Below are 18,617 nucleotides of genomic sequence, written 5' to 3'. Positions count from 1 at the left end.
GAGACAGAGACAGACAGAAACATCAATGATGAGAGAGCGTCATGGACCGGCCGCCTCCGGCACCCCCCCACAGGGGACGGAGCCCACAGCCCGGGCCTGGGCCCTGACCGGGAATCGAACTGGGACCTCCTGATTCATAGGTCGATGCTCAACCACTGAGCCACACCGGCTGGACTGCCAACTCACCCTTTACACACAGTTGCAGTAACTGATGTGAGGGGCTAGGAAAGGCTGCTGGAGGCGGAGCGGCCCGACAGGTAACGCCGGGCCAGTGAGCACAAGCGGGGCCTCCAAGGGCAGGGCACAGGGGCCAGCGGGGCCGAGCCTGCCGCTCCTCCTGAAGCGGTGTTTCCAAAGTGGCCACAGGGCCCGGCCGGTGTGGCTCAGTGGTTGAGCATCGACCTGTGAACCAGGAGGTCACGGTGTGATTCCCGGTCAGGGCCCAGGCCCGGTGGCGGGCTCGATCCCCAGTGTGGGGCCCGCAGGAGGCGGCCGGCCGGTCCATGATTCTCTCCCATCGTTGATGTTCGCATTTCTCTCTCCCTCTCCCTTCCTGTCTGAAATCAATAAAAACATATTAAGGAAAACACGCACAAAAACAACAAAGTGTCCACAGGGACCCCGTGTTGTGCCTGCGGAGGCCTGGGGGCGGGGGGCGGGGCGGGGAGTTGGGGGGGGATGGAGTTGAGGCTGGTGGAATGTGCAAGTCACTCCTCAGCCCTCACTTAGTCCCAGAGGAAAGGCTGTGACCACATTCTCGGGGGAGGGGACAGGCCTGAGGCCCGGGCTGTGGTCCCAGTGGGAGTGGGGGGCAGGCCTGGGCCCCGACATGAGGACAGGGTGCGCCCAGGCCCCCGAGGCTCAGCAGGGGGCTCCTTTGGCGGCTGGGGGCTTAGCTTCCCCCTCTTTCCTTCTCATCCTCTCCCGGCCCTCACCGTCCGGCAGACACTCAGGGCCCCTCTGGCCGGGCTGGCATAACAGCCGTTCCTGTCCTGGGCGCTGGCTCCGTGGTCCCTGCCCCCGGCCTTGGCCTGACCAGGACGCTGGGGAGAGGAAGGGAATGTCCCCCCCCTGACCCTGCTGACTCCCCCCAACCATCCCCTGCCTCTGCGTGGGCTGGCCCTGGCCCAGGAGTGAACTTTGGTTCCTGGTTGAGCAATGTCGCTGTGGTGAGGGGTGGGGGTGGGGGTGGGGGCGGGTGGGGGGAGGCGCCCGCAGCCCTCCCCACCCCGTGAGCCACGTGGGAACCGGCCTGTGGGAACGGGCCCAGGAGCCTCCTGCGTGCTTGTCCAGCCCCTCTCTGCACCTCGGTTTCTCTGCTGGCCCCGGAGGTGTAAGGAGACCCGGGAAGGGGGTGGGCAGAACCGCAGGGACTGTGGGGACTGAGTAGATGGGCGTCCAGCCCGCAGCCCAGTCTAGGGGGCACCTCCGGGGGTGCCTCCTCCTCCAGCCACCTCCCCAGCGGGTGCCCTGAAGGCCCAGCAGAGGAGGCGCTGCGGGCACAGGAGTGACCCGGAGCGTCAAAGGCCAGGGCCGCAGAGAGACAGAGGCCTGGAGGCCACAGAGGCAGCTCCTGGGCAGCGGCCCCGGGGCGGGCGGTCTGGTGGGCACTGGTGCCAAGGGCTGGCACATGCCCATCTGCACTCACCGCACGGGTGCCTTGCAGTCAAAAGCATGTGCTGCTCTTGAGCTGGCCTGCTCCCTGAGGGGACCCAGCACCCTGCTTGGTACCACTCCCCACCCCTCTCTGTCCGCACCCCGTCTTCCAGCCAAGCTGTGGCCGAGCAAGACTTGAACCCGGGTCCTGAGTGAGATGGCCTTGGGTCCCCCCTCTGTCTGTCTCTGGCCCCCTTCAGCCTTGCCTCTGTGCCCCGGACACCCCAGTGTCCTCTGTCTCTGGGGTGCCGAGGGGGCTGTGGCTGGGGACCAGGGCTCCACACTGTCCCTTTCCTCTCTGAGCCCTGCTGTGGGGCTTTGCTGGGACCAGAGGTGACCGTGGGCGGCCCAGCAGGCACCACGTCCTCGGGCATGGGGGATGGGCACCGTGGGCAGACGGAGGGGCGGCTTACCTCCAGGGCTGCCAGGGCGGGCGGGCCGCGGGAACGGCAGCGAGGGAGTTAACCACAGCTTCCTCCTCGAGAAAGAAAAACTCCATGAACACCCTGCCCCCTGGCCTCGGGCCAGGGCCACGCTCAGGCTCGAGCAGCCCTCCCGCCGAGCAGCCCTTGTGGAAGGCAGGGCCCGGCTGCCACACGCCGTCTGTCCGCACACCCACCTGCCCGCTTAACTGCCCGCCGTTCGCCTGCCCACCTGTCTACCCAGCGCTAACCCGCCTCTGTCCGGTGGTCTGTCTGACCAGCCTTCTCTTGCCGGCCTCTCTCCAGCTGTCTGCCTCCTGTCCGTCCGTGTGTCTGTCTCTGGCTGCATCTCTTTATCCAGTCAATCATCTGGGAGTCCATCTGGGTGTTGTCTGGTCCATCCAACCACACAGCTGTCTGTGCATCTGTCTATCCGCTGGCCTGTCAGCCCACCTGCCTCCCTCCCCCCACCCCCGGGGCTGCAGAGCCATGGCCCCGGGCCGGGGGACCACCTTCGGCCTGGTGCTGCTGGGGCTGGGGCTGGCCCTGGCCATCATCGTGCCCGCCGTGGTCCTCTCCCGCCACCACGCCCCCTGCGGCCCCCAGGCCTTTGCCCACGCTGCAGTCGCCGCCGACTCCAAGGTCTGCTCAGATATTGGACGGTGAGTCTGGGGGGGGCTCCCAGAGGGCCTGTGACTGTGGCAAGAGAGTGGAGCAGGTGCCTCTGTCGCATCTGACGTGTGGGGGCCATGTGGGTGTGGGCTCCGGCAAGGGAGCGGCCTCAGGGCCTTTGCCCGGAGCGGGCAGCAGGCAGGTGCACGGGCGATGGGGGGCGGTGGGGACAAGGATACTGTGGGCAGAGAAGAGATGGCCTGTGAGTCGATTCCTAGTCCCAGGGCTCAGGGAGCTCCAGAGGAGGCAGTGCCCGTGTCACCGGTCTGGCCCAGGGGGACCCCGATGACCAGTGCTGGCCCCTCCCGTGGGGTGCCAGTCCTCCCGGGGCTGTAGCGAGGGAGTGTGGGGGCCCCATCCATGGGTTTGCCCTGCCGGGGTCAGGGCCTGGAGCCGGGCCAGCCGTGGGAGGGATGATTTTTTTAGGGGGGCAGTGGGGAGGGACCCCAGCTGGTGATTGTGACGCTCTTCCAGGAAGTCCCGCCCAGAAGAGGCTTCTGTTGCCCCCACCCCCACCCCCGCAACCCCTGCGTTCAGGGGAGGGACATGGCAAGACGCCCTCCTGCCCCCCCCCGACCCCCCCTCCCCCGCCCCTTTCCTGCTGCTGGGTCTGCTTCCCAGAACATCTGCCTCCTGGGTGCTTATCAGAGAGGCTGTTTGTGCTCCCGGAGGGACTGTCCGGGGCAGGGGGAGCGGCCACATCCCAGCCCCAGGCCCCCGGGCAGCCGTGGGCCCAGCCTCACCCCTTCGGCTCCATTCACTCACCTTTTCTTTCCTTCCTTCCTCCTGTCTGTCCGTCTGCCCCTGTCCCACCCGCCCCTGGCCTGGTCCTCCCCCGGCCTGGTCCTCCCCCAGGGTCCCTTCTAGGATGACAGGGGCTGAGTGACAGCTCAGGGGCAAGAGGGGCGCAGGCTGCTGGTCTGCTCAGGGGCTCCCGGACCCAGGCTCCTGTCCTCCCGCACCAGGCCTCCTCCTGGGGGGCGGGGCCTCCAGAGGCAGCCAGGGCCCCGGGAGGGCCAGCCAGGGCCTGCGGTCACACAATGGATGCACTGTGACCACAAGGCCTCTTCTCTGACTGTCGTCTTGTTTGTTTTGTGTGTGTGCCCATGAGAGTCGGGCCGGTCTCTGACCCAGGAGCCCCGCGGCCGTCCCTAGAGAGTCGCGGATGTGTTTCTGCCCAGGGTGTGTGCTGGACCGATAGCACTTTCCACTTCCTGTCTGAGCAGCGGTGCGGGCGGCTGGAGCTGCCCAGCGGCTGTGGCACCGGGTCACCTGGGGGAGCGGGGGCTGGGAGCTCTGGCTGTGCTGCTGCGGGGCTGATAGGGCCCTCCCGGAGCCCACTCCCCTCCTCCCCCTCGCTGGCTTCCCCTCGCCTCCTCCTCACCTTTTCTTTCCTTCCTTCCTCCCTGTCTGCCCGTCTGTCCCTGTCCCACCCGCCCCTGGCCTGGTCCTCCCCCAGGGCCCCGGGAGGGCCAGCCCGGGCCTGCGGTTACACCATAGATGCACTGTGACCACGAGGCCTCTTCTCTGACTGTCGTCTTGTTTTTTGTGTGTTTTTAAATATATTTTTATTAATTTCAGAGAGGAAGGGAGAGGGAGAGAGAGATAGAAACATCAGTGATGAGAGAGCATCATGGATCGGCTGCCTCCTGCACCCCCCACACCGGGGATGGAGCCCACAGCCCAGGCCTGTGCCCTGACCGAGAATCGAACCGTGACCTCCTGGTTCATAGATCGATGCTCAACCACGGAGCCCCGCCGGCCGGGCTTTGTTGTTCTTCAATTGGCAATAATTGCGCTTCGGATCTGCCTCTTGGGCTCTGATCCCACCGCTGCAAGCACGCGCCGGCCTGCATCTCCCGGCCTCAGGGCCCAGTGGGTTGGGCTGTGGGCAGGTGGGTGCCTGGGGGCGGGTGGGGGCTCAGCTCTGTGATGTCCGTCTGCTACGGCCGCTCCGAAAGGCCTGCCTCAGCCAGATCCTGAGGGGGGGGGGGTCCCCGCTCCTCCTGGAATCCAGGGCGATGCCTGGCTGCGCTTCACTTAGGAGGAGGCTAGGCCTGCATGGAGGGACCTGCCTGCTGTCGCGGAGGGAGAGACGCCAGGGCTGCTGGAGGGGTGGGCCTTCCTGGCGCCCCCCGCCCCCCGCCTCACGCCCCCAACCCCAGTGTCTGCCCAGCCTCCAGGCTTGGCCCGTAAAGGCCAGAGCTCTACTGGTCAAGTGCGTGGTTGCAGAGGAGGCTGGTGGGGGTCCAGAGGGCTCACCTCGGGGGCACTGGGGTCCGGGCTGGCCCTGGGGTGTGGGGATTGGATGAGGACAGCCCTGAGCCTTGTCTGCTGCTCCAGACCCATCCAGGGGCCTGTGTGTGCCGTTCGCAGTGCAGAGGAGAGCTGGGACTCTGGACACGATGCTGCAACTCCTGGGTCTCAGTTTTCCCATCTGCGAAATGGGTCGGTGCCAGCACTTCCCTCAGGGGGGACGGGATCTCGCCCGGTCCGTAGGCGGTGCTGCCTGCTGGTGGCTTGATGTTCTGACCACTGGCTGTTGAAGTGGCTGGGACTGGACCTGGGTCAGATCTCAGGACCCGGAGTCAGGGCCCAGGGTCTGCACGGGGGACTCTCCTGAGGGGACAGCTCCTAGGGAATTGGGGGTGGCCTCGCCCCTTCCTTCTCTCTCCGAGGCCCCGGGACCCTGATGGCTCTCTGTACTCCTGGCCAAGTTTCCAGGAAATGATTGCACTTCCTCCCTGCTGGGACTCAGGAAGCAATGGCCGGGGCACGGCGCACCGCATGTGTGAGCACACGTGTGTGTGAGTGTGTGTGAGTGTGCGTGAGTGTGCGTGTGTGAGCACACGTGTGTGTGAGTGTGTGTGAGTGAGTGTGTGAGTGTGTGAGTGTGTGTGGGTGTGTGAGTGTGTGTGAGTGAGTGTGTGAGTGTGTGTGGGTGTGTGAGTGTGTGTGTGCGTGAGTGTGCGTGTGTGAGCACACGTGTGTGTGAGTGTGTGTGTGCGTGAGTGTGCGTGAGTGTGCGTGTGTGAGTGTGAGTGTGCGTGAGTGTGCGTGAGTGTGCGTGTGTGAGCACACGTGTGTGTGAGTGTGTGTGAGTGAGTGTGAGTGTGTGAGTGTGTGTGGGTGTGTGAGTGTGCGTGAGTGTGCGTGAGTGTGCGTGTGTGAGCACACGTGTGTGTGAGTGTGTGAGTGAGTGTGTGAGTGTGCGTGAGTGTGCGTGTGTGAGCACACGTGAGTGTGAGTGAGTGTGTGTGAGTGTGAGTGAGTGTGCGTGAGTGTGCGTGTGTGAGCACACGTGTGAGTGAGTGTGTGTGAGTGTGAGTGAGTGTGCGTGTGTGAGCACACGTGTGTGTGAGTGTGAGTGAGTGTGAGTGTGTGAGTGTGTGTGGGTGTGTGAGTGTGCGTGAGTGTGCGTGTGTGAGCACACGTGTGTGTGAGTGTGTGTGAGTGTGAGTGTGTGAGTGTGTGTGGGTGTGTGAGTGTGAGTGAGTGTGCGTGTGTGAGCACACGTGTGTGTGAGTGTGAGTGAGTGTGAGTGTGTGAGTGTGTGTGGGTGTGTGAGTGTGCGTGAGTGTGCGTGTGTGAGCACACGTGTGTGTGAGTGTGTGTGTGTGAGTGTGCGTGAGTGTGAGTGTGTGAGTGTGAGTGTGCGTGAGTGTGCGTGAGTGTGCGTGTGTGAGCACACGTGTGTGTGAGTGTGTGTGAGTGAGTGTGAGTGTGTGAGTGTGTGTGGGTGTGTGAGTGTGCGTGAGTGTGCGTGAGTGTGCGTGTGTGAGCACACGTGTGTGTGAGTGTGTGAGTGAGTGTGTGAGTGTGCGTGAGTGTGCGTGTGTGAGCACACGTGAGTGTGAGTGAGTGTGTGTGAGTGTGAGTGAGTGTGCGTGAGTGTGCGTGTGTGAGCACACGTGTGAGTGAGTGTGTGTGAGTGTGAGTGAGTGTGCGTGTGTGAGCACACGTGTGTGTGAGTGTGAGTGAGTGTGAGTGTGTGAGTGTGTGTGGGTGTGTGAGTGTGCGTGAGTGTGCGTGTGTGAGCACACGTGTGTGTGAGTGTGTGTGTGAGTGTGTGAGTGTGTGTGGGTGTGTGAGTGTGAGTGAGTGTGCGTGTGTGAGCACACGTGTGTGTGAGTGTGAGTGAGTGTGAGTGTGTGAGTGTGTGTGGGTGTGTGAGTGTGCGTGAGTGTGCGTGTGTGAGCACACGTGTGTGTGTGTGTGTGAGTGTGAGTGTGTGAGTGTGTGTGAGTGTGAGTGAGTGTGAGTGTGTGAGTGTGTGTGGGTGTGTGAGTGTGCGTGAGTGTGCGTGTGTGAGCACACGTGTGTGTGAGTGTGTGTGAGTGTGAGTGTGTGAGTGAGTGTGTGTGAGTGTGAGTGAGTGTGAGTGTGTGAGTGTGTGTGGGTGTGTGAGTGTGCGTGAGTGTGCGTGTGTGAGCACACGTGTGTGTGAGTGTGTGTGAGTGTGAGTGTGTGTGTGAGTGTGTGTGAGTGTGCGTGAGTGAGTGTGTGTGAGTGTGAGTGAGTGTGTGTGAGTGTGCGGGCGGGAGTAGATGCGTGATGGAGCCTCCCGGCACCTTGGGGACCGGCACCTTCCTCCGGTTCTCCCCCCACAGGCGTGTGTGCGGCTCCTAAACTCTAAGGGTCCCAGAGACTTGCCACCAGGGGAGCCGTGGGCAGCAGCAGCTCGTCCCGGGCTCACCCCCACCCCTGTCTCCCAGGTCAACATCCTCTTCAAATAGAAAGGAAGGGAGGAAGGAAGGGAGGGAGGGAGGAGTGATTGCCTTCCGGTCAAGATGGGGCGCACAGGTGCTCGCCTCCTCCCACAACCACATCGGAATCTCGATGCCACGGAGCAGCCGTCTCTCAGAACTGCCTGAACTCTAGCTGAACGGACGCCCTCGACTGGGGATTAAGGCGGGAACCACGCTGGGCCTGGCGGGAGGGGTGGAGGGGAGGAGCTGGCCGGTGCACACCCACAAGTAGCGGATAAAATCCGGAGGGATGTCCCAGCCCCACACCAGGCCCCCAAGCCCTGGGCTCCAGGGCCAGGAAGAGAAGTCCAGCAGGGACGGTGGCTGAGTGAGACAGAGGGCTCCGGGAGTCCCGGGTGTTCCTCTTAAAGGGCCAGTGCGTGGACTTGCTCAGACACACTGGCTCTGAGCTCCAGCGCTGGCCTAGCAACCTGGAAGGCATCAGGAGCACATGGGGATGGCCTGACTTGCGGAGCTTCGGGCCGAGGGCGGGAGGGGCCGTGCTCTCCCTGGCAGGAGCCATTGATCCTTGCCTGAGCCATTCCCGCCGCCCCCCCGCCCCCCGTAGAACTGGCCGCAGACACCTATCTGCGTGTCCATCAACCTGGCTCACACCGTTTGCTCAGCCCTGGCGATTTCCTGACATCTCGCCCCACCCAGCGTTTGGGCCGCTCCCAGTGGCTTCTCCATACAAACAGCCTGTCTTGCTGATGCTGCGGATGTTCCTTAAATCCCTCAAACAAGCAGCCTCCGACCTCAGGGTGCCCATGACTCTCACCACGGGGCCCAGGCTGGCGCTCGTGCAGCCGTCTGCAGATCACGCCGTAGCTCACGCCAGGTGGCCCCAGGCCGGGCATTAACAGTGACCAACCTCAGGCTGCATGTCCTGGGAGGCCCGGAGTCAGCACACAGTTCGGTTCCCTGTCGGGGCACATGCCCGGTTGCGGGCTCGACCCCCAGTAGAGGGGGTAGGCGGGAGGCAGCCGATCCATGATTCTCTCTCATCACTGATGTTTCTGTCAATCTCTCCCTTTCCCTTCCTCTCTGACATCAATAAAAACTTATTTAAAAAATAACCCTTTTACTGGGATTAGAGCCCACAACACGGGCGTGTGCCCTGACCAGGAATCAAACCGTGACCTCCTGGTTCCTGGGTCGATCGATGCTCAACCACTGAGCCACACCAGCCAGGCCATCACTGGGGTTTAAATGCTGGCTTCCCAGGGGTGCCGGGGAGGACTCCTGGGTGTAAGTGAAGAGCAGCCCCGGGTCAGCTGTGCAAGGCTGTGCCCGAGGGACAGGGTCACTTCCTCAGCACAGGCCTCCGACCGCACCTCACAGCGGAAGGGCCCACCCCTTACTGCTCACGGACAGACGGGGAGACAGGCCAGAGGGCATTCCCACAGACACTGGGAAGGGGTTGTGGGGCCCATCAGCCCGAGCCCCAAGCCCTGATGGCAGAGAAGATCCTGGGGTCACTTGAAACAGTTCAGCCTGACAGGGGCTGGAGCTCATGTGTCCACCGTGACATGGGGAGTGGTGGTTGCCCCGCCTGGGCCCTGAGACTGCTGGGAGGGGCTGGGGGGCTGGCCCAGGCCAGGCCCCACCAGGGACAGAGGAGCCAGTGCTGCTGGGAGGGCCGGGGAACAGTGGCCACAGGAGAACTCTGCCAACGGAGAAGCACCTGGTCCGTGGCAAAGGCATCGCCGTCCGCCACCTGCAGAGTCCTGTGCGCCTGTGGGAGGGGCTGGCCTGGACGGGCCGCCCGGTCTGGTCTCTGATGGTTTGGTGGCGACGGAGGGGCCACCTGCATTCCTCCCCTGGGGATGGCCACTGCGTGAGCCCCGGGGGAGGTCAGGGCCAGGGAGCCACCCCTCTCCCGGCGCCGTGTCTTGCAGAGCCATCCTGCAGCAGCAGGGCTCGCCCGTGGACGCCGCCATCGCCGCTCTGGTCTGCACCGGCGTCGTCAACCCCCAGAGCATGGGCCTGGGCGGGGGCGTCATCTTCACCGTCTACAACGCGAGCACAGGTGTGTCCGCGGAGCGTCCAGACGCGGCTGTGGGGCCCACCGGCCGTAGCCCCAGGCCCTGAGGGCAGGGAAGGGTCCTGGGGTCACGGGTGCGTCTGTGCAACCCCCCGGGGGGGTCCCCAAACCCTGACATCGAGGTGTCCCGTCTGCCCCTGCCCCTGCCTGGTGCCCCCTGTGCCCCTCCCCCCGCCTCCCCCTTCCCGGCAGATCCCACCAAGCAGAGGCCACGCCTGCGAGGGAGCAGGGCGGGGGGGGGGGGGGGGCACGGCAGGGGGGGACCGAGGCAGCCGCAGGGCGCCTGACCCTCGCACGCCCGCCCCGCCTCCAGGGCAGGTGGAGGTCATCAATGCCAGGGAGACGGTGCCCGCGCGCTCTGTCCCGGGGCTGCTGGACCAGTGTGAGCAGGCACTACCTCTGGGCACAGGTGAGGCTCGGGAGGGGGGGTGGGCTGACGCCCTCACGGACAGGCTGAGACCCCCATGGAGGCCCTGTCCTGCTGGGGTTGGAGGGCTCCGTGGAGATGGGTTATGGGGATGGGGTGGGGGGGTCCCAGGGCCAGCGTGCGCTGGGCCCCACGGGGTGGGCAGCCGCGGGGAGTGTGAGTGCAGAGGGACAGGTCAGGTGTGGGCTCGGGAAGGTCCCCTGGCTGCCAGGGCCGGGAGCAAGGCCGATGGGATGACAGTGGGGGTGATGGAGAACCCTGGGCGGGCCTGGAAGTCGGGGGGCTGCGGGCCAGGGGGGGCAGCCTAACACGGCCACGCCCGGCAGGCGCCCAGTGGGCCGGGGTGCCCGGGGAGCTGCGGGGCTACGCCGAGGCCCACCGCCGCCACGGCCGCCTGCCCTGGGCGCGGCTGTTCGAGCCCACCATCGCGCTGCTCCGCGGGGACCACCGCGTACCCCTCGTCCTCAGCCAGTTCCTCAGCCAAAGATTCCTGCGCCCCTTCCTGGCTGCCTCCTCCCTGAAGTGAGCTGCTGGGGAAATAGGGGGGAAGGGGGAGGGGGAGGGGGGAGGGGAAGGCGGTGCAAGGGTCCCTTCTCAGCTCCTGGGCTCAGGCCCCGGCCTCTGGCACACGGACCTGTGGGTGCCGGGACCCCGCCTGGCCAGCCCTGCAGTGCCTGGTTCACACGCGGGGCTCCGTGGGGCAGAACCCAACGGGAGGGGCTCAGGCCAGAGGGTTTGTGCCCAAGAGATGGGGCCCTGCGGGCACGGCTCCGGCCTCTGCCACTGCCCTCTGGTCGCCCCTTGCCCGCCTGCTCCCCACTGAGCAGGTCCTCCCAGGAGCAGGGAGGACAGGCCCCGGTGGACACAGGCCTGACAGGGTGATGAGCGAGGGGAGAGGGGCAGCCCCCCCCAACCCTAGGGGGTCTGTCCCCTCCATGGCCACCCAGCACCGGGGGCCCTGGACCAGGACCGCTTCCCTGTGGGGTCCCCAGGACCCTGAGCAGCCCCTGCAGGGGTGTGGCTGCGGCCGGGACCTGGGCCCACCCGAGGCTGCCCCCGCCCCCCCCAGGAAGCTCTTCTTCAACGGGACGGAGCCCCTGCAGCACCAGGACCCGTTGCCCTGGCCCGCGCTGGCGGCCACGCTGGAGACGGTGGCCAGGGAGGGCGCCGAGGCCTTCTACTCGGGGCAGCTGGGCCGGACGCTGCTGGAGGACATAGCCCGGGAAGGTGAGCCCCGCTGAGCCCGGCTGAGCCCGGGAAGAGCCAGGCTCTCCACACAGGGTCCCTGCTGCTCATCTTTCTTTCTTTCTTTCTTTTTTTAAATATATTTTTTATTGATTTCAGAGAGGAAGGGAAAGGAAGAGAGAGAGAGAAACATCAATGATGAGAGGGAATCATTGACTGGCTGCCTCCGGCACACCCCCCACTGGGGATGGAGCCCGAAACCCAGGCATGTGCCCTGACTGGAATCGAACCCAGGACCCTTGAGTCCGCAGGCCAATGCTCTATCCACTGAGCCAAACCAGCCGGGGCTCTTTCTTTTTTAAAAAATATTTTTATTGATTTCAGAGAGGAAGGGAGAGGGAGAGAGAGGGAGATCCCCACTGGGGATCAAGCCCGCAACCCAAGCATGTGCCCTTGACCAGAATCGAACCCGGGACCCTTCTGTCCACAGGCCGGTGCTCTATCCACTGAGAAACACTGGCCAGGGCTAGACACGGGATCTTGAGGGCAGGCTCTGCCCCGGGCGGGCCAGCTGCTCCCAGGGCTGGGAGAGGCTGTGTGTCCCGTCCCGCCCACTGCCCGTCGCTGTGGCCCTGCCCTGCCGCCACGCCCTCAAGGAGCAGGGTCGGGGGGGGGGGGGGGGGGCGGTTAGGGCCAACAGAGGGGAGTCCCTGGGGGCCATGGTGGGCTCTGGGCCTGGGGCTGGCCACCCTCAGTGTCCCCGAGGCCAGTTCTCCTCTCCCACCTTCCTTTCCCCCCAACCCTCCCCCAACCTGCCTGCCTCCAGCTCCATCCTGCCCTTCCCCCCAGGGCTCTGGGGCCCAGCCCTGAGGCCACTGCCCACACACCCACCCTCCCCCGTCTGGGTCTAGCAGGCTGGGCGCCGGGGACCGGGGCGGTCACTCTGGCCTCTCCCCCACCTGCACTGACGCTTCTCTGCCTCCTGCAGGCAGCCAGCTGACCATGCAGGACCTGGCCTCCTTCCAGCCCGAGGTGGTGGCCGCCCTGGCCATGCCCCTGGGGGACTACACCCTGTACTCCCCGCCGCCGCCTGCAGGGGGCGCAATTCTCAGCCTCATCCTCAACGTGCTTAAAGGTGAGAGCCCCGGCCTCCCGCTCAGGGTCCTGTCCTGCTGGGAACCAGAACCCCACTCCCAGCCGTGGCCTGGGGAAGCCGTGGCCGTTCCCAGCTCAGCCCCCTCGTCAGACGCCGGGGCTGTGGGAAATGGGTCCAGACGGTGCTTTCTTCCCCGGCTGGTGTGGCTCAGTGCCTGTGCCCGCTCCCCACCCCCCGCAGGGTTCAACTTCTCTGCGGAGTCGGTGGCTGGGCCTGAGGGGAACGTGACCTTGTACCATCACCTTGTGGAAACGTTCAAGTTTGCCGGGGGGCTGCGGTGGCGGCTGTGGGACCCGCGGAGCCACCCGGACGTCCAGGTGAGGTGGCCACGGCCCGGGCGCAGCGTGCAGGGCGGGCGCTCCAGCTGTGGACCCTGAGAGCCTGGCCGGGCGGTTGGCGGGATGGTTGGTCCTGGGACAGGTGTGGGCCTTGCTGGAGGCCCTGGCGTGGCAGGTGCGGAGGGCAGGGGTAGCACCACGTCCCTGAGGAGCTGGAGAGCGGGCGGGGTGCAGCCTGGGCGCCGGGAGGACAGAGGGGAGGAGAGGGCCTGTGCTGACCCTGCCCACCCACCGTCCCCCCAGAACGCCTCCCGGGACCTGCTGGGAGAGGCGCTGGCCCAGCACATCCGCCAGCAGATCGACGCCCGGGGCGACCACCCGCTCAGCCGCTACAGCCTGGCCGGGGCCTGGGGCCACGGGACGGGCACGGCCCACGTGTCTGTGCTGGGGGCCGACGGCAGCGCCGTGGCTGCCACCAGCACCATCAACACGCCGTGCGTGTCCCCGGAGGCGGGCGGGCAGGCCCCACTCCTTTCCCCCCCAGACCTGAGTCACCCCCCACCCCACCCCACCCTCCGCCTGGCTCCCAGCCCCAGCCTCTCCTCACCTCGCCTTTCCCATTTCTTCTCCTTCTCTGTCAAAAGGGGTCCCACACCCTGATATACTGCTCATGGGGGCCTTAGAGGACACCCTGATGGGGCGCACGGGGGGATCTTGGGGGCAGTGCCGGGGAGAAGGCAGCAGCCCGGCAGGCGGGAGGGCAGCCACCAGAGCGAGTGGCTCCGGGCCCGGCCGGCGTGGCTCAGGGGCTGAGCGTCACCCTATGAACCAGGAGGTCAGGGTTCGATTCCCGGTCAGGGCACAGGCCCGGGTTGCAGGCTCGACCCTCAGTGTGGGGCGTGCAGAAGGCAGCCGATTCAAGGTTCTCTCTCATCATGGATGATTCTATCTCCCTCTCCCTTTCTCTGAAAACAATAAAAATATATTTAAAAATAAAAGTAATGAGGGGCCCCCCCAGAAGGCTGTCCCTGAGCCCAGCCCCGCCTCCCCCTCTGCAGCTTTGGGGCGATGGTGTACTCGCCTCGCACGGGCATCCTCCTCAACAATGAGCTCCTGGACCTGTGCTGGCGGCGCCGGCCCGGCGCCCAGGGAACCCCTCCGCCTGGTGAGTGTGGGGGGCCCCCCTGGAGAGAGGGGGCGCTGCCTGGGGGACCCCACCTCTCCCAGCCATGGTGTGAGGTAGTGAGAGGGGACAGGCAGAGGGGCGGAGTGCAGGGCGCCGGCTCGGAAGCCAGGCTGCCGGCGACACCCACGGGGCCTCCAGTTCCAGGGGAGCGGCCCCCCTCGTCCATGGTCCCCTCCATCTTGGTCAACACGGCCCAGGGGTCGAAGCTGGTGATCGGCGGGGCCGGCGGGGAGCTCATCATCTCCGCTGTGGTCCAGGTGAGTCTGGGGCTCCCCGCTGGGACGGCCCCTCTCTGGGCGACCCAGTGGTCCTGCTCCCCTGGGGGCGGGGGGTGTGTGGCTGGTGCCCCCTCCCCCCACCCCGTGACCTCCTTCCCTCCCCCCAGGTCATCGTGAACAAACTGTGGCTGGGCTTGGACCTGGGCGCAGCCGTCGCGGCCCCCATCCTGCACGTGAATGACAAGGGGCAGGTGGAGTTCGAGCCCCACTTCCCCGAGGTGAGGCCGTGGTCCCAGCCGCCCCTGCAGGCGGGAGGCCTCGGTGCGCATTGCCCAACCCCTGAGGGCCCTATGCCGGGCACCCTGCAGCGCTGGGCGTCGGGTGAGACGCTCGTGGGGGCGGCTCCAGGCCAGTCCCGGGGTCTCCAACCAAGGAGAGGGTGTGGCCCCTGCCTCCCCGGCCCGAGCCCCCAGGCACCTCAGCGCCCCCCCCCCCCCCCCATTTCTCTCCGCGGCTCCTTTTCCGGCTCTGGCCTCTCAGACTCTCCCTCTCGAGGGTCTGTTTCCTTGTGGGATCGGCAGCAGATCTGTTTGTGGGAGTTTATTCTTCCCTCGAGGGTCTGCGGAGGGAGGGATGGAGGCACGGCCGCGCTGGCGCTGTTCTTAGGAACATTCCTCGATCCCCGACCTGAGCAGGTCCCCTGAGCTGAATTCCACCCTCACACACCCGCCCCGCCCCCTCCACCCGCCCCAGCAGACGGTCGGCTTTCTGGAAGCTTCTCTGGGCTGGCAGATGCCCTTTGCCAGGACCTAATTCAAAACACGGCAGCTCTCAGGGCTGCAAGCTCCAGGCCCAGGGGCAGGTCAGCCAGCTGGGGTTCGAGATCCTCAGAGCGGTCTTTCCCGTGAGGAGCCGCTCATGACCTGGGGCCTCTCTCGCGACCAGAGTGAGGGGCCCTGAGCCCACGGGGTGTGTGTCGTCCCTGGGAACTCCCGTCTGTGGGCCCAGAGCCGACGACCTCGGCCAATCGGGCTCAAACTCTCGGAGCCAAGGCCTTCCCTCCCTGCATACGGGTCTCCCCTGGAAGCACATCGAGTGCTCCCCCAGAACCTATCCTCTCAGGCACTTCTCCTGGACCTTGACCTTGACCTTGAATTGTGGTTACTCTGTGAGCACAATTCTGAGGACCTTGGACTCTGAGGATGCAGAGATGACAGCCTGGCATCCAGCTCCCCCAGACCCTCAGCTCCCCCAGACCCTCAGCTCCCCCAGACTCTCAGCTCCCCCAGACCCTCAGCTCCCCCAGACTCTCAGCTCCCCCAGACCCTCAGCTCCCCCAGACTCTCAGCTCCCCCACACCCTCAGCTCCCCCAGAGCCTCACCTCCCCCAGAGCCTCAGGTCCTGCCTGGGCCCTGTCGCCATGGAGACAGGTCTGAGGCGTCCTCACCTGGGGCCCCCCTCTCTCCCCCAGGAAGTGAAGCGGGGGCTGGAGCGCCGGGGCCAGAAGCAGGCGTGGCGGCTGTTCTTCCTGAACGTGGTGCAGGCCGTGTTCCAGGACGGGGCCTGCGTGCAGGCCGCCTCGGACCCCAGGAAGCAGGGGGAGGCCGCCGGCTACTGAGGCGGCTGCTCCCCAGAGCCGGGATCTGCCGACCTCGGCCTGTGGTGGGTCAGGGCGTGACTGACCCCTGGCCGGGGAGCCAGTGGGGGTGCAAGAGGCGGGGCAACCTGGCAGAGGGGCCTGCGCCCGCCCCCTGGGCTGCCGGTGGCCCTGCGTGTCCCTCCAGCTTCTCCAGCCCCTCCCCCAGGCCCCCTCCCCATCAGTGCATCCTCCAGTTCAAGGTGAAAGAGGAGGCGCCCGCCGCATTCGGGGAGGGAGAGGACCCTCAGGAAGCAGACGCACGGGATCCCACCGTCCTTTGCACCAGCATAGACGTGGGGAAACTGAGGCCTGAGGCCCAGTGGCAGTTGGGCCCATCCAGGCCTCCCCTGGGCAGAAGCAGTGCCCCCCGCCCCCCTCCCCACTTGCTGGAGCTCTGACGTGGGGCCTCCTGGGGCCCCTGTTGTGGGAAAGGAAGGCAGGGGTGCGGCCTGGGCCCTGGCCAAGGCCTGTCTCTGCCTCTCGTCTTCGGGGCCAGGAAAGTGTTGGCCGCAGTGAGACCTGTGACCCTGGCCCAGCCCCAGCAGCCCATGCTCTCACCCCTGGCACCCCTGGCACTTGGGGTGACGCACTCTTTGTGGTGGGGCTGTCCCCGCAGCACCCCAGGCCTCCCCCACTAGATGCAGCAGCACCCCCTCCCCCAACAACCAGCCCCCAATCGCCCCCAGTTGAGAACCGCTCATCTGGACCCAGGAGCCCCAACCACCGTGACTGGCTTTGCCAGCTGCTGGCAGGGCCGCCCTGGCCTCGGGGTCCCGCCCCTCCTGGTTCCTGAGAGCATCGGGGTCCCCCTCCCCCTGGCAGGGCCCCCCCGAGTCCCGCCTCCCACTCCGCCTGGCGCTGGGCCAAGCAGGATGCACTCCCTGTGCCCGGAGACAAAACACCACACACAGGCCTCCCAACGCGGAAACCGGGGGGGGGGGGGGGGGCGGGGGGGGCTGTGGTCAATGTCACTGGGCAGAGGGCAGGATGCGGGCAGGGCCGTGTTCCCCCAGGACCAGGACGGGGCGTATTTGTGGACTGTTCTCTGTTTTTTAATTTTTTATCGATTTCAGAGAGAGAGAGGGAGAGAGAGAGAAACACGGATGGATTGCCTCACATCAGGGATGGAACCTGAAACCTAGGTATGTGGCCTGACTGGGAATCGAACCCACCACCTCTCTGTGTACCGGACAACATTCCAAACCACTGTGCCACACCGGCCAGGCCAAGGCCCCCTCTCCTCCGGCTCCCAGAGCGAGGCAGCCCACCTGGGCGCTCCCGTGGCTTCCCCTGTGCTCAGCCCTCCCTGTGTCACTGGTCCCAGCGGCAATAAACGGTCCCTCGGTCACCTGGACTCGCGTGTGACATCTTTCCTGCGTGGAGTCAGGAACCCACACACCACGGGCCGGGTCCCCTTTCTGGTACCACAACCCTCACGCGTGGCCTTGGTACCCGTGATGTTGGCAGCGAAATGGCACCAGCTGTGACCGGCCACGTCGGACCCAGTTCTGGAGTCCGGCAAAGGAAGAATTCAGAGCCAAGAGCTCCACTGAGAAGTGAACGTTTATTTTAAAAGCTACAGAGGGAGAAAGCAGCAGCCAGCTGGGCTTCGTGGGCTCGGGAAACGCGTCACAGAAGCAAAAGAAGGGGCCTCGAAGCTTAGCAGAAAGAACGGAAAGAGCACGTGGAAAGAATATTCCAGCCTGGCTGGCGGGGCTCCGTGGTTGAGCGTCGACCTGTGAACTGAAAGGTCAGGGGTTCGATTCCCGGGCTGTGGGCTCGGTCCCCAGTGTGGGGTGTGCAGGAGGCAGCCGATCTCATCATTGATGTTTCTCTCTGAAATAATAATAATAAAAGAATATTCCATCGGGTGTGCTCTTGGGCAAGGGGGGCGGGGAAGATCCTCGAATCTTTTAAAACACTGAAATATTTAATATCAGATCAAGAACGCATTGGAAAGACGCACAGGGCTATGGCTCCTTAGGCCACAGAAAGCTACAAATGGCTGTTTCCACTTAGAAGCAAGTTGCTGAACCGCATTCAGGCATCAGCCTTTTCCAGTGAAAACAGCAGCAAGATCCCAGAGGCAGAGGAAATAGCTCCCGGCCAGAGGCGCCCTCCCTGCCCCCCCATCCCCTCCCCATCCCCCCACCACCACCACCGCCCTCCAAGCTGCGAGGAAAACAGCCTCGCAGACAGACTCCCCCGCGGGGCAGAGAGGGACCGGGGCCCAGCTCTCCCAATGAGACCAGCAGAATCTCGGGAAGAAACCCAACCAAGAAATTTTTTTTAAAGATATGTTTTCATTGATTTCAGAGAGGAAGGGAGAGACACACCAATGAGGAGAGAGAATCATGGACGCCCCCACTGGGGATCGAGCCCACAACCCGGGCCTGTGCCCTGACCAGGGACTGAACCGTGACCTCCTGGCTCCTAGCTGGACGCTCAGCCACGGAGCCGCCAGGGCCGGGCCCAACAAAGACAGTTCATGTCGGAACACGAGAGGTTGACTCCGTTCCCACACAGGGGTGTGAAACTCAACAAAACACAAGCACGCCCAACGCAATCACAAAGACCTTATCGCACACCGATGTGGGTGTGTGCTCTGAAGGCAAGATGGGCTGAGCCTTGGAGAATCAGCAACGAAATTCACCACGTTTTCACGCCCACGGGAAAGAAAAAATGACTGGCCATCTCAGTCAGTCAATGCAGAAAAGCATTTATAAAATCCCCCAACTTTCACTCACGATACACACTCGGGGGAAGGCGACTTGACCAGGGGCGGCAACACCGTCCAACACGCAGACGAGGGGCTAGAGGACCGTACGCCTGCCGCCTGTGTCATTTCATTAACCGGTGTGGTTAGCAGCAGTGCTGGCGCTCAGTTCTCCTTTCGGCAAATCAGGAATCCAGAGCCAAGAGGCAGGAGCCTGGCTCTGAGGTCCCACATATCAGTGAGCGCTCTCAGCGTTTGTTTTCCTGTGA

The 18,617-nt window shown here is 64.9% G+C and overlaps 1 protein-coding gene across 2 annotated transcripts; it reads left to right on the top strand.

The window, feature by feature from the left end:
• Window positions 1–1,247: 1,247 nt before the first annotated feature.
• On the top strand, window positions 1,248–16,986 carry GGT5 (gamma-glutamyltransferase 5). Of its 2 annotated transcripts, XM_036307391.1 has the most exons (13): window positions 1,248–1,333; window positions 2,385–2,740; window positions 9,397–9,527; window positions 9,856–9,951; window positions 10,296–10,491; window positions 11,039–11,196; window positions 12,143–12,289; window positions 12,491–12,627; window positions 12,892–13,082; window positions 13,647–13,753; window positions 13,913–14,031; window positions 14,160–14,270; window positions 15,465–16,986. In XM_036307391.1, exons 2-13 carry the CDS (start codon window positions 2,568–2,570, stop codon window positions 15,609–15,611), a joined length of 1,713 nt encoding a protein of 570 aa, XP_036163284.1. In that variant the 5' UTR covers window positions 1,248–1,333; window positions 2,385–2,567; the 3' UTR covers window positions 15,612–16,986. The 2 variants fall into 2 exon arrangements, with proteins under 2 accessions (XP_036163284.1, XP_036163283.1); XM_036307390.1 differs by lacking the exon at window positions 1,248–1,333 and having other exon boundaries at window positions 1,664–2,740.
• The last annotated feature ends 1,631 nt before the right edge of the window (window positions 16,987–18,617 follow it).

Source organism: Myotis myotis, unplaced genomic scaffold (assembly GCF_014108235.1).
Source record: "Myotis myotis isolate mMyoMyo1 unplaced genomic scaffold, mMyoMyo1.p scaffold_m19_p_47, whole genome shotgun sequence".
Classification (NCBI taxonomy): Eukaryota; Metazoa; Chordata; class Mammalia; order Chiroptera; family Vespertilionidae; genus Myotis; species Myotis myotis.
Note: the sequence above shows the minus strand (reverse complement) of the source record. Positions and strands in the feature narration are given on the sequence as shown.

What these genes read in the sequence shown, in the direction of transcription:
- GGT5 (XM_036307390.1), top strand. Translation starts at nt 2,154, where the DNA reads ATGAACACCCTGCCCCCTGGCCTCGGGCCAGGGCCACGCTCAGGCTCG. An exon ending in GGAGGACATAGCCCGGGAAG is followed by an intron (nt 11,197 to 12,142) that starts GTGAGCCCCGCT and finishes TGCCTCCTGCAG; the next exon opens with GCAGCCAGCTGACCATGCAG. An exon ending in TCGAGCCCCACTTCCCCGAG is followed by an intron (nt 14,271 to 15,464) that starts GTGAGGCCGTGG and finishes TCTCTCCCCCAG; the next exon opens with GAAGTGAAGCGGGGGCTGGA.